This window comes from Netta rufina (genome assembly GCF_964035555.1).
Source record: "Netta rufina genome assembly, chromosome: 2".
Lineage (NCBI taxonomy): Eukaryota > Metazoa > Chordata > Aves > Anseriformes > Anatidae > Netta > Netta rufina.
The window spans coordinates 22,726,513-22,740,782 of record NC_140124.1 but is presented as its reverse complement, the minus strand read 5'-3'; the positions used below and the strand labels follow the sequence as shown (position 1 = coordinate 22,740,782).

The 14,270-nt window shown below is 34.3% G+C and overlaps 1 protein-coding gene across 1 annotated transcript in view; it reads right to left on the bottom strand.

Moving 5' to 3' along the window:
* Window positions 1-2,005: 2,005 nt before the first annotated feature.
* DBF4 (DBF4-CDC7 kinase regulatory subunit) overlaps window positions 2,006-14,270 on the bottom strand; it is a 17,118-nt gene continuing 4,853 nt past the window's right edge. The window contains exons 3-12 of the mRNA XM_084281429.1: window positions 12,020-12,214; window positions 10,931-10,981; window positions 10,300-10,369; window positions 10,076-10,152; window positions 8,620-8,650; window positions 8,279-8,321; window positions 6,555-6,686; window positions 5,803-5,917; window positions 4,576-4,700; window positions 2,006-3,134 (exon numbers count right to left, since the gene is read on the bottom strand). Of these exons, the coding sequence (XP_084137555.1) occupies window positions 2,069-3,134; window positions 4,576-4,700; window positions 5,803-5,917; window positions 6,555-6,686; window positions 8,279-8,321; window positions 8,620-8,650; window positions 10,076-10,152; window positions 10,300-10,369; window positions 10,931-10,981; window positions 12,020-12,214 (1,905 nt within the window). The 3' untranslated portion in view covers window positions 2,006-2,068. The remainder of the gene's footprint in view (window positions 3,135-4,575; window positions 4,701-5,802; window positions 5,918-6,554; window positions 6,687-8,278; window positions 8,322-8,619; window positions 8,651-10,075; window positions 10,153-10,299; window positions 10,370-10,930; window positions 10,982-12,019; window positions 12,215-14,270) is intronic.

Genomic DNA, 14,270 nt, shown 5'->3' with positions numbered 1-14,270 from the left:
TTTTTAATGGAAAAGATTTCTCTCTCAGTAATGAAACAAAAAGTAGGTACCAGACAACAGATCAGTCACCACTCATCCTTACACTGATGTATCAAACCAGCGTATTGTTCGTGCAAGCTTTTAGTAACCCTGTGCACATGCATACATTGTCTTAACGTTTCAAAGATTATGCTAAAATCTTCCCCAGAAATGTGCTTGCCACTCCTATGAAAAGGACACATTAAAGTCACCAACTCAACACACTCATTTACAATAGAATATTAACAATTGTTTTTGAATAGAATATAAAAATTACCTACCTCAGCTTCTCACATTCACAGATAGCAAGACAGACTATCCAAAAATGAAGTGACATTAGAAATTGGTATAGCTATTAAGAAAGAACCCAAACTGTAATTATGTGCATAATAATTACAAAGATGTACTTACAGATAAAACATACTTCTAACGTTGAACCTTTATTCTAGTGACTTAAGTGTACCTGTAGTGTTTTGACATTTCTCAGAAGCCCTGCCACACATTTTGAAAAATATACATTTCTCTTCAGACTTGGAAGTCTGAGACAAACATTCCAGTAACTAGCTTTCAGTATTTCATTATTTTTTCAAATTGTAATATAATTCTTCTTAAATTTAAGGGGAAAAAAATACTTAAAAGATGAACGCATGAAAATCAGACACAACATGCTGAATCTCTTTGATGTGCTTGAATCTTCTGTGAATCTAGATGAGAAGAAACAATGAATCAAGCCAGAAATGACCAGTAAACTTGTGAGACCAGCAGTTCTCACCCAACTGTACAGGCAGTTGTATGAACAGTCAAATGACTGCCCTAAGCAGCTACTTTAAACATAAAACTTTCAATTTAGATGCTTTTTAAAAGGAAAGTATTTTTACATTATTTTCCTCAGCCCTCCCTGCACACTGCAAAGCTTTACATACCTTTCATAACAAATGCCACGTACCAAGGGGCAAGCAACTGTAAGCAACTGCTGAACACACAAACCATAAGAACACAAAGAGTAAGTTTGAGAATATTAGATGGGTAAATTACCTGTTTGCACTTTTATGCAAAAATTACTTTCATTAATTTCTGCTGGTTTATATCTTACACCATACTAACCTTGAGGCTTCACAAGCTTCACATTTATAAAGCCTCATGATCACCCCCACTGTAATTCAATATTCATGCCTTGCACTGTTCTGGAAATCCTGAGAGATCAGCTCTGGTAAAGATTCAAAGTACTAAAAAAGTTTTCCCAGTTTTCACTTATGTCTTTCCCTCTGCTTTCGAGTAGGCTAGTCAGGCTGGCTATTCTGAAAGTCAAACCAAGGGCCCAAAACAATCAGAAACTTATTGGCTGTTTTATTTTTACTGCTGCTTTTTGTTGCTTTTGTTGTCTTTAAAAAAAGAAAAATTAAGCCACATGTCCACTGCTTTCCACTGCCTGAAATATACAATGTGTAGTTTTAGTTTAAAAATAAATTATGACAGAGTAGCTAAAGAATACAATATATGCTTTCCTAATCCTATTTCTTTGTAATTACGTAGACTCCTTAAGACAACTTCAGCAAAACTATTAGGAAAGCAGGTGACATTTTTTTTTTCCTGGTTTTCTCCAGTAAAGTAACAGCAGAAGGAACAGGAGGGCAAGCAACCAAATCTCCACAGATCATCGTGGTCCATAAATGATAGACCTTACTTACAGTAGAACATCCATTTATAAGTAATGTGAATATTTAAAATGTATCATGTAAGCGTGCTTATTCAATGACTTTAGAAAATTCCACTATCCAAAAAGCTAACATACTTACTGATTTTGCATAGCAATTAATTAAATCATATATTCAGTGCTCAGAACCCTTTACTAGCTGTAGTAATAAAGCAGCAAGTACCTTTTAAGAAAAGACCTTTCTTTAGTTTTATTCATATTTACACATACAGAAGTTTTTGCATTAAAAAACTGAAAACATCTGTACATAATATATAGCACAACAATCAAATTTCCTATGAATAAAATCTTAAATTTGCAATTTATTTGAAAATCATTGTATTAAATAAAGCAGCATTAAAATCCAACAAATGGGGATGAAGACGAAGAGGAGAATAATGAACAAACAACGTTTGTGTTCTGCCCTTCCCATATATCTTTTATGCCAGTTGAATCCCTGTTGTCAGTGTAAACTGAAAAACCTCCAAATTCAGAGTTTATTTCACTTGTCTGAAATAGTTCCAGTAGGGCTTGCACTGGTGAGCTACAAGCGCTCTTCTTCTCTTCAGGAACACACAATCTATCTGTGTACTTTACACATAACTCCATATTCTGTTTCCGGTTTTCTCTTTTATTTCTTCCTAAGTAAAGCTTTACTTTTCTGTGCAGCTTTCCAGATGGTGAACTGTGTGCAGCGCTGGCAGCCAATTCATTAAGTTCTTTGTCTATCGCAGTCTCAGATACCTCAGCCTCCAGAACGACATTGTGCTGCATCTGTTGATGATTATCACATAAATCACGATGTTTCTTGACAAATGCAGGATTGGCATCTGTTTTTTTCAAACACTTTGCTGGTAGGACTACCGTATTATTCAATTTTCGTTTTGGCTGTGGAAAGTTTCTGTCTTTTTCACCAAAATCTGTAACTTGAGTATGAGAACACACAGTACACACATCTTCCTGAAAACACTGTAAATTCCTTTTATTTACTTCTGGCTCAAACATTTCTTTACTAAATGGCTCAAAAGTTTGAGACAAGTTCTCCATGTAGGATTTGTCACCTTTCTGAGGAAGTAGCTGTATGAAATTTGATGATGTAACAGTGTCTCTTAAGTTTGTGACACAGGAGCAATCAGTTTTAATATTTTCATTGTTATTTCTGAATCTACTTCTTACTTCTGAAGGTTGTGACAGATGACAATAAAGAATTGAACAAAGAGATCCAGCAACTGGGGTAGGCATTGGCACAGAATTTGGTTGTATTTCTGTAGGTTGGCAATCCAGTTTGAGTGCCCGTATTGTAGTATCTTTCCATGAGTAACTTTTCAATGAAATACGTTGCTTTTTCAGTCGTTCTTTCAGCTCATCTGGTCTGGTTATCTTTCCAACAATAGGAGAAAAATATCCTGTACTACATTTTGTCCTACAAATAAATTGTTTACAATGATTAACAATCAAATCATTGACAGAAATGTGAGAAACATAATTCAATACATAAACAGCTCAAGACAAGGAACCAAACTTACATAATTTTTGTTTAATCTAAAAGCAAGTTATGGTAGCAACACTATTTCTACAGGACCAAAGTGCTTTGTATTTGAATTTGACATTTTCCTATTGATTTCTACATCTTACGAAATCATTTTAAAATTACAAAGTGGTCTAGTATTTCAGTAAATATTAGTCGTGATGCTACTAAGACCAAAAGTTGATTAACATAACATAACGACTATACATATTTGTAAGTATTCTGTGATAGATACACACAAGCTTAGTATAATTACTTATGCTTTTCCCTAATAATTCAAACCTAAACACCCTGAATGTTTTCAAATCACAAAAGGAAAAAAGGGCTTGCTTTCATTAGGCTATGAGTTTGACTATGTACATTTCTTTTGATTTCACTTTATTTCTTCAATTCTTTTTGAAGTAATAAGAAAGTTATTTCCTTATCTCTGACTCATTTACAAAACAAATCTTGATTTGAGTCACTGCTTCAAGTAACAAGGATACTGCTGTTTACAGTCCATACTTTCTCTCCCACTTAAACATTTGAGGAAAAAATTTGAGGGTGTAGGTGTGGGTGGGCAGGCATGCACACCTGCTTCTAGTTGCCTTTTTTGTTTTTTAAATACCAATATGTAGATGATCTTATTAAGTTTTACATTTTTAGCTACATGGTAAATAAATACAACTAATAAAAACATTTAATGAGTTACAGAACATATGGTCTAATACGTTCTAATTTCTATAGAAATAAAGGTCACTTTTATATAGAGCAAAGGAAGTACAAAGATGGTTCATTTTCAAGCATTAATATATGTAATAACAGTTACAGTGACGAGAGGAAAATCCACCTTCTTTGTCCAGCACAACAGAAGCTAAGAGCCTTAGATTATAGATAGGAACATCTTGACTAGACTACAAAAAATCCTTCCACTGGTAAGGAGAACAGCCTGACTGAGGAGGTTATAATTTGCTGATCTTCGGGTTACTAAGAGCATCAGAAAGTTTTTAGAGCAAGATGTCCAGACATTGCTGTCCTGTCAGGTGTATTTTTAGAATACTTGATATCTTGCTTTTTTGAAGGTTAAGGATAGATGGGACAACTTTCAGCATGTCATTCTAACCTCATATTCCCGTGATACCATTTGTACTTTAATTTTTTTCCCCCTCTAATTTCTGCTTTAAAGAACTGATTTGCCAGGTACCTACTGCATTGCAAATGTAAGTGATGTGTATCAGACTGAAACATGTTTTTTTCCATACTAGATTCAGAATTTTATACCATTTTTTTTATACTAATTTTATAAAGTACCTTTATGTTCAATTTCTTAATTTAAAATTTAAGACATATAGCTTACCTTTTAACTTTCTTTGTGTCATCTTTGTATTCAACAAACTCATAAACAAACTTGGAGATTATATCATCAACAACTTGGTACTGTGTGCTTAGTGCAAAATTGCGGTGCTGTTCACTTTCAAGATGCTGGAATTAAGGAAAAATCATGAAACAAATATACTACTGATATGCACATACAAAGCAACACTATGATAAGGAGAAATAAATAAATATTGATGATTGATTATCACTAGAACAGAGTAGTTCCATTTTGAAGGGACCTATACTATAAAGATCATTGAGTCCAACCATCAGACTACTTTGGGGCTAACCCAAAGTTATATCATTAAGAGCATTATCCAAATATCTCTTCAACACGGACTGCCATGAGGCATCAACCACCTTTCTGGGAAGTCTGTTCCATTGTCTAATTACCCTTTCAGTAAAGAAGTTTTTCCTAATGTCTAGTTTGAACCTCCCCTGATGCAGCTTTGAGCCATTCCCACCCATTTTGTCACTAGATGCCAGGGAAAAGAGACTGGCACCTCCCTCTCTACTTCCCCTTCTCAGGAAGCTGTAGAGAGCAGTGAGGTTACCCCTAAACCTCCTTTTCTCCAAGCTTGAGGAACCCAGTGTCCTCAGCCACAGGGCATGCCTTCCTTTTACCAGCTGTCTTGCCCTTCTCTAGATGCTTTCATGTATTTTAATATCCCTCTTAAATTGTGGAGCCCAGAATTGTCAACAATATTCTATGCCAACACTAAATACAGTGGGATCTTCACCTCTTTTAAGTGGCTGGCTATGTTGTGTTTAGAGCACCCAGGCTATAGTAACACCCTCTGGGCTGCCAGGGCACACTGTTGGCTCCTGCTGACAACCAGCAGCCAGCTGCCAGGCAGATGCAGTCTCCCATATAGGAGGGGCTCCATAGGATCCCCAAGGATATTTTGAGGAACAACATCAAAAGCCTTCCTAAAATCCAGAAAAACAGCATCCACCACACTCCCTTCATCCATTAAGTGGGTGCTCTTATTGCCAGCATGTCTCAGACAGGAACAATTAGAGCCTTCAGCTACCTAGAGGCAGTAATGAAGAACTGAAACTTGCAAAGAAGAAAAACTACTTGCTGCTTTTTAGAAGATGTACTGAACACATCTTTTAAGATAAAAACATACATTAAACTAGCAAGTGGGAACTATCAACCATCTGTTTTTAAGAATGTTTGAAAGCGTATACTTGTTTCACATACAGTTTGCAGATCTTCATACTTCTTTCCGCAACATTCACAATATCCTTTCCTTTTTTTGTCCTTCTGAGGGAGCTGAACAGGAGTTCCACAGTCCTTGTCACTATTTATTTTGTTTCTGTTAACAGAAAAGATATATTAATGAGTCTCAAATATGAGCTGAATTCTATACTTTTCTCTTAAACTAATGTTCATTCTCATTCACCTAATTAAAAAAAAAAACAACTTTATTTCCCTTCAAACTATTTACATCACGTTAGCAAATGCTTCAGAAAAACAGAGAAGAGAAGAATAAAGCAGGTGCACTCTTTAGCAACAATTCTGTACTATGACTGAATATCACTATTTTTTTTTAAAAATTGAGTGCCTACTTTTTAGCTTGTTACTGACAGATATCAAAGGAAGTCATAAGAAATTCACTTCCTGGAAAATACTTACTGGATGGCATCCAAGATGAGGACAAAGAAGAAACCAGTGGCAGAAAGGAAAAAAATATCTTATGCTGACCCACAATGATAGGAGAACGCTGCATTTTTGGATGTATGCATCTGTATGTCCAAAAAAAGGACTAAAGACAGGATAAAGAGGGTACAGAAAGACAGACAGACAGCAAAAGTTACAGTGCAGCAAATACAACAGTCAAGATGTGGATATTAGTATTAAATATCACAAAAGTAAGAAGCAGAAGAATTATTTTAGAAAACAATTATTTTAAAACAATCTCCCTCTCTATCAATAATGAATTCTTAACAAACCTTTGTTTAGATTGAGTTTGTTTTTGACCAGAAGGCAGCTTCTTATCCACCTCAAATGGACTATAAGGTTTTGGAACACAGTAGTTCAGAACTGGAAAAGTAGGTAACTGCAGATAAAATGGGCGGTAGAGGCTGTATTGAGACAAAACAGATGCGTTAGAACCATCAAAAAACATCAGTTTATATTACAAACTACAGAAAGATTAAACATCTTTGAAAAAGTGTTTCTCTTTCAAATATGATGTATGCAAAACGTACATCAGGTGAATACCCTAGAGTAAGTAATTCCTTCCAATCCTGATACTTTCTCAAAACAGTCAAGTTTCTGTAACTGTCTTGCCCATTCCACCAGTATGGCTGTTATGTCTATGGACTGTGGAGATTTGCACAACAGAATTTGAATAGAATCACACTTAGGAACATACCAGAACCAGTAAGTATACACTAGCACTCTGAGTAGAATAAAAACATTTAAACAAACCGAATCGTTTAGCTGCAGTGCTGACGTTCAAGTTAGGTGTAATTCCCCCGTTCCCCCCATGTTACTTCCATAAACTACCCAAGCAGAAAGAAACTCAGCTAATCCAGAAAATGAAATAAAGACAGCTCAGTATCTTCAACTTCTGAACTATTATTTATGTTGCATAACCATCTAAAAAGCACAAACATTTAATAACATTATGTTGCATAAACATTTAGAAGTGTTTGAGGTTTTACTACAAGTTAGAGGGTTCATAATGGAATTGAAACTCACACATTTTTATATAAATTTCTCTGTACTTGAAAATGTGTTTGTCCAACTCTCCCAAACTATCCTCATTTCTCTCGTACCTATTCTTAACCTCTTAACAGATTATAACTTAAGACTAGGCTTAGAATCCACACCCCATATCCCCACCCCCAATTCAGGGAAGTGTCAAAAAATCCAGAGCTTGTAAACATAAAGCAGAAGTCAGTTAAGAATGCAAAGATACAAAACATACTTTGCAGAACTGCACTTTGTTATATTTCATTCTTCTCTCAACTTCTGACAACCTCTTTCCTTACTGAGAAGTTAAACCACCAGGTCTGATCAATTACAGGACCAGAAAGACATGAAAATTTAAAAGTCTGAAAGTACAAGACCTCATGCCACTACAGATATTGAAATTAGATTAACTGGGGTTTGTTTGTTTTTTAAATAAATCATTGAACAGGAAATTCAGCCTAATTTCAAGGAATGGTTTTAAGTATAACAACTTTCTTTACAGTCTCTCAAGATGAATTTTATGGAGTTGAGATTGCAGGATTGGAATTTAATATTGAAAGTTTTACTAGCCTTTTAGGCTACATAATTTGGATCTAAAAAAAGTAAGATAAAATGTTGAGGGTCAAAGTTTCCAGGCTCCTTCCTTTTCGTTCATCTGACCCTTGGCAGAAAATAAACCAGAAGAACCCACTCTCGTAATCTACAAGCTGAAGCTACACATTAACTTTCCACAGCCATTACCTATTGCAAACATTCCCTACTATCTCTTATCTCATTCAGTGGCTAAACACAGATTCACAGAGCATGCAGAGATGAAAAGTTTCTATCTTATTGTAAGACATTATGTCTGGCATTTAAAGTCAGCAAGTCCAAGAATGCTGAAATCTGAAGGCCGCTTCCTTAAGACATGCTTCCTAAAGGTTTCTGAATTACTCAGTTTGAGAATCGTGTTATTGAAAGAACACAGAAGACTTACCAACTCCTATCCTCCACCTTCACAAATGGATTTTTCAGTCTACCTGCTCAGGGAGGAGGGGGAAGGAAATGAAGATAAATAGTTTTCTTCATTCAGAATATTACTCAGAATATTACCTGAACTGATAAGAAGGCATTATTTATTTTAGAACTTATTATGTACATATTTTGACAAACTCCTGAATTTTAAGAAGTTTTTCTGCAAGCTTTTTTTAGAGCTACAAGTTAGAAAACAACTTTACAAGTTAGAAAACAACTTTTAGTTATTATCTGATAATAACTACTACATTTTTAAGCATTCAGCAGTTCCATGAAAACCTCTACATATACCAAAATACTTACTTCTTGACTTTTGGGTAGTAACTTGTTTTGCCTATTGGAAAAAAAAAAAAGGAGAAAGAAAGTATAAAATTCCTGTGAAACTTATTTTGTATCTTATCTCAAAATCTAGCTGTAGTTTATTGTTAACTTATGAGGGTCTTCCTATGTTAATCATGACCTGTGATACACATTGGTGATAAATTCTGCAGAGATCAGTCTGATCAGGACTTTGGAAATAGTCGTATTTCCTAAAGAAATATTTAACTCTACACTGCAAGAATGAATGTTCTCATTCAGAGAACATTTTTCTAAAACAAAGTAAAAGGCACAAAAAAGACCCCACTCAGGGAAATTTACTCTTTCCTCCCCCAAAATACTTACCATAATTGAAAACAAATTCTTAAATGTGGATAAGGTTTTTCCATAGTTTACAAATGCTAATTAACTACAATCTGTAAAAAGTTACCAAAGCTGTAGATAGTAACATTCTCCAAACAAAATAATCCTCATTTAAATGGATTAAAAACAGATAATTTTATTAGCAATGAAGACTAAAATTAGAGTATTTTGCTTTCAGAAAAGATTGATGTCTAAATTCAAGCATCAGCTTCTAACCATAATTGATTCTGGCAAAGGTACACAATTTATTTTGTACTACTTGCAAAAACATACAAATATCACTGCACTATCTATGAAAACCAAGACAAATGATTTAGTAGAGGATTTCACGTGGCCTCAATAATTAGCTAATATGTGTTATGTTGTTTTGGAATGCACGTAGCACATTTCCATTTTTTTTTTTTTTTATTACAGACCCCTGCCTGGAACAGATAATTGTACAACTTCACATGCATAATTTAAATTACAAAGCAACTGCAGATGGACTGCAAACAGCTAAAACAGTTTCAATGTCTAAGCATATTATACGCTACAGGTTGGAGAAATCAGGATTTTCACATGCCAATGGCAGAATATTGGCAGAATAGCTTGAAGATGGTTTATACTAGTTCTTCAAAAGACTAGGAAGGAAAAACAGCAGTTGAGCAACTGACAGCTCCTTCAGGAAAACACAACTGTGATTTTTCAAAACAAATCAATCCAAAGGAAAGGGAAAAAAAATCAAAATCAAAAGGGAAGTTCTAATCACTGTTTCACAGTGAAAATTATACAAGGCAATGTAACCACAACCTATGTTAGAATAAAACCAAGGTTCATTTTTTTTTATTATTTCTAAAGCGGGGAGAAGAGAAATCTCAAGTTTTTCAGTATTTTTGTTTCTTAGATAACTATCTCAAGAACAAACATCTACACACTATGTAATGTTATTATGGAATTTATTTTTGAATGCTGAAATGTATAGCATGAGCAAGACTTCGTTAAAATAAATACTACATACCGCGATGCTTACAGATTTTAATATGCTTGTGTTTTTTCATTTAATCGAATAAACTTTCACAAATAGCAAAAACTCACTTACCACATCTTTCAAAGAACTGCCTGTGCTTTTAATTAGGTAGAGCTCTTTCTTCTTTTGTTCAATGTAATGCTTAACATCTGGCAAAAAGAGGGAGAATATTTAGCTGAGTTTGTTTTTGTATATTTTAAGTTATTTGTCATTTGTAATATTTTGAATTCAACAAAAGGATTAGCCAAGTCAATGTTGTAAGTTCAAGTTAGGTTTTATCAAACAGAAATATTTACCATCAATATGAAGGATCTTCACTCCCCAACTCAAAGCATTGGACAATATACTACCAGAGGGAATTAATTCCTACAGACAAAAAACATTAATAATTTTAAGCTATACACAGTAGAATATATACAATAACTGTAATAAATACACAACTTGTAATATGAACTGTCATAATAAAGCTAAGATCGAATTTTAGACACTTTATTTGCTTCTTGCCAAAAGAGCACTTTCCTAAACTGACTTTTCCATCTCCACATCACTGCACTTCACCATTATACTTAACCTTTCACAAAGCCAAGAGCGTTCTCTACCATCATATTTTTTAATAGCTAGGATTTGAACATGAAATTGTATATTTACTTCAATTTCACTAGCACTCCTTAAAAAATGCGAGCTATGTTAGCTATCTTGGTAATTTATACTAGTCATAAGATTCTGTAGGCTTTAAATTCTTCAGGAAGCATCCAGAAAACACAACTTGACTATTTTGCTGAGAACAATGCCTTGACCCTTGACTTCTGCTTGAACATTCCATGAGAGATCTCTGTCTTACAGGACTATCACTCTTACTAGTGCTTGTTTTCCAGAACAGCAAGACCAACATTTATTGAATACAAATTTGAGAATTACTCCACTTACCTGCTCTCTAATTGCTTTTTCAACTAAGGATTTTCCTCTGCTCATACGTACCTAAGTTACAACAGAAATACATTTGTAGCAAGTTAGAATTCATTTCAAAAAGCAAAAAGGTAAGGCAAGTTAAAATACATATTCCTTAGCAAAAATGTAACTATAGTAATCTTCTCTTGTTTATTGTACAGCTATTTTTCATTAATTTGCATTTTTCTTACAAGGTTGGGGTTGATACAAGCAGGTGTGTGGTGGGGGAAGGACAGAAAATGAGGTATCATCAGCTGGAGTTGTGCCAAATTTAGCTAAAGCCATGAATGTAATCATAGCCTCAGTCTTCTCCCTATCTCTTTTACCACCAGTACAAAAGAAGATGTACTACATACTGTGTTAGGAAGATGAGGTGACTACATCCACCTAGTGCAGCGAAGACCAGCCCATAGATTGCCCCCCAGTCATTTTTCTAAACAAGTACTATGGATACAGTACAGTACTTCGAAAGGATGCGAGACTTGCCCGCATAACAAGCTTCATGTAAAGCAGCAGAAAGTCAGATACTGTTGCAATTAACACAATTCTCTAAGAAATAACTCAAAAAACCCTGACAATTCACAATGTTCAATTTTAATTATATCCTTGAACTCTATCAAAGACTACTTCTGCAGATATTTGAAACAGCAATATCTCAGCAAACATTAATAGGCTACATTGCTAAAAAAAAAAAAAAAAAAAAGAAAAAAATTAGATATCATCACAAGCCTGGACATACTGATTCAGTTGTTAAACATAACGATGGCAATGTTTAATTATAATTCATTCATAATATATTTGAACAGATTTTAGTGTTGTTTGCAGAAAAGACTCCTGTTTTCAATTTCAATCTCTGAAAATTTGCTTAATTAGCTTGAGTTTAGTTTAAAGCTTAACAAGATTGCCTCAAGTGGTTTAAAATTATGTTTGAACTGCTTAAAAGCAAAAGCCAAAAAAAGTATCCATCCAAGGAACCGTAACAATCTTCCTGAAACAAAATGGGAAAAAAAATCTAAGTGTATCTCATGAATTGTTCTTGATTTGTAGCATTATTACTAAGAAACTTACTGTATCTATTGTCTTAAATGAACTTCCATCACGTCGATCTTTTCGGTTGCTAGGATGAGGTGAACTATTTCCTCCATTGCATGCAGATTCTGGGGTAGGAACTGGAGAAATCTGACCGAGAGTTGGTGCAAATTTTGCCTCCTTTTTATTAGATACCAGATAGCTGATATCTTTGCTGAGAAAACTCTCCACTCTCTAAATATAAAGAAATAAAACAAGCCATTATTTCAGGATAATAAATCAGTAACTCCTTGCTTTGCATACATTAAAAAATGACAAAGTTTCCAGATAAATCTAATAAATTAGAAAATAAAGCTAATAGTAAGCTAAAAACCCACTAAATTAACAGGAAGATATTTTCTAAAGATTTATACAATTACAATTGAGCTGCAGTAGCACCTTACAAGTCACAAATTCCAATTTAATTTTTCTGATTTTGTAATCTCAATAAAAAAAATGCTTTGTTTCAATTATTACCTATCCTTGAACTATCTAGCTGTAATACTTCCCAAATGAAGAATTCAAACACCGTACTGAGAAATTACAGAATAATTCAAGGAAAAGAACATTTTACCTAATTTTATTTAACAGAAATTGCAAAGTGTTCAACTACATTCAAAGACATGAATATGCAAATGTAATTGACAGTTTGCAAAGAGATATAATTCAATGATTTTTAGGACCTACAGAATGATAATTTCAGGATAAATTACCATGTTGCACACCTACAGTATTCATAACCCTCCTCAGAAACATAGAAGTCTTGAGTAGCTTCATAGTATTTTCATTCTCAGCAAGACGTGTATTTTTTCCATGCTTATTCTCTCCTGTTTTGCTCTATCTTTCATTATCTATCACTGTGCAATTAACAATTTTATTTGGCTAATTATTTCTTGACAGTTTATGTAGCTTAAAATCTTTTTATCTTCTCTACTAATAATCAGTGTGGGAAGCACAAATTGCAGACACAGCAAGCCTCTGCCTTCTAATTCTGCTCTACATACTGTTTACAGAAATGGGACATACTGAGAGGGAGATATACAGGGAGACTTTTCAGTGCACCCCACACAAACTACAAAGAACCAGGTTGTTGATCTTGAGAACACTGGGCTTAAATCTGAAAATTTAGGCATATATTCCTCCGAATAATAATAATAATAAAAAAAACTTTATTTTCAACCTCTGACCTGTAACCTTGTTTACATATGAATTCTTATAATTCTGTTCTAAATACAAAAAAAGATAATGTGCTCTGGTTTAATGCTAAATGTAAAGATATGCATGTAACTAGAAATCATATTATTGCCAATTTCTTGCCTGTGCTTTCAGACAGCACCCTGATTTACAACTGTCAATTTCATACAACTGCTCAGCACTCCTTTAGGTTCAAAAAAGTATTAGCAAAACAACACTCAGAAGAGGTAACAATTTAAGCAAGTCCCTTTTTCTATCGTGGTTAAAGGACATTTTAATACTTTTATTGCCGTGACTCTCTTAAACTAATTCAAAATATCCAACTTTACAGAGGGCTAAGTGATTGCATTGCTTGTGTGTTACTATGACATCCTGTACTTGTTTAAATCAAAGCATGTTTTCCATACAAAAGAGAGAATTAGGTAAAACGATGCTTAACAAGATGCTTACAGAATTTGTGATTTGAATATGAGTATTTAAAAGCATTCATTAACAAGCTCTGTGAGGAAAGTATTTACTGAAAAGCCTATTTAGATCAAACACTAAGACTAAAGATGCAAAAACCCAACTATGAAAGTATTCCATGACTAATTGCCACAAGTTCCCATCCCAGAAGCATTTTCATCTGCTTTGGCATAGGTATGATGAGGCACAGAGAAGTTGTAGCTTATAGAAGAAAAAAAAAAAATAAATAAACTGTATACAAAGAAAAAAAGGGCAAAAAACCTCACATCTTTCAAGGGAAAGTAAAATACCAGCTGCCTTTCAAATTCTATCATACGGAAACTTACTAGCCTACAGATGAACCACTGCCAGGGCAGGGGTTACAGCAGCTAAACACCAGGTTGCTACCATTTAAACTCATTACTACTGCCATTTTAACACAACACAAATTAGAATCATGGAATCAGAATGGTTTGGGTTGTAAGAGACCTTTTAAAGATCATCTTGGCAGCCCCTCTGTGGTATCACGAATTTGAGCTCTTAGTGAGCAGCAAACTTCCCTAGAGAGACTGAACACCAAACACGTTCTTTGGTTCCTCTCAGCAAGGAACCT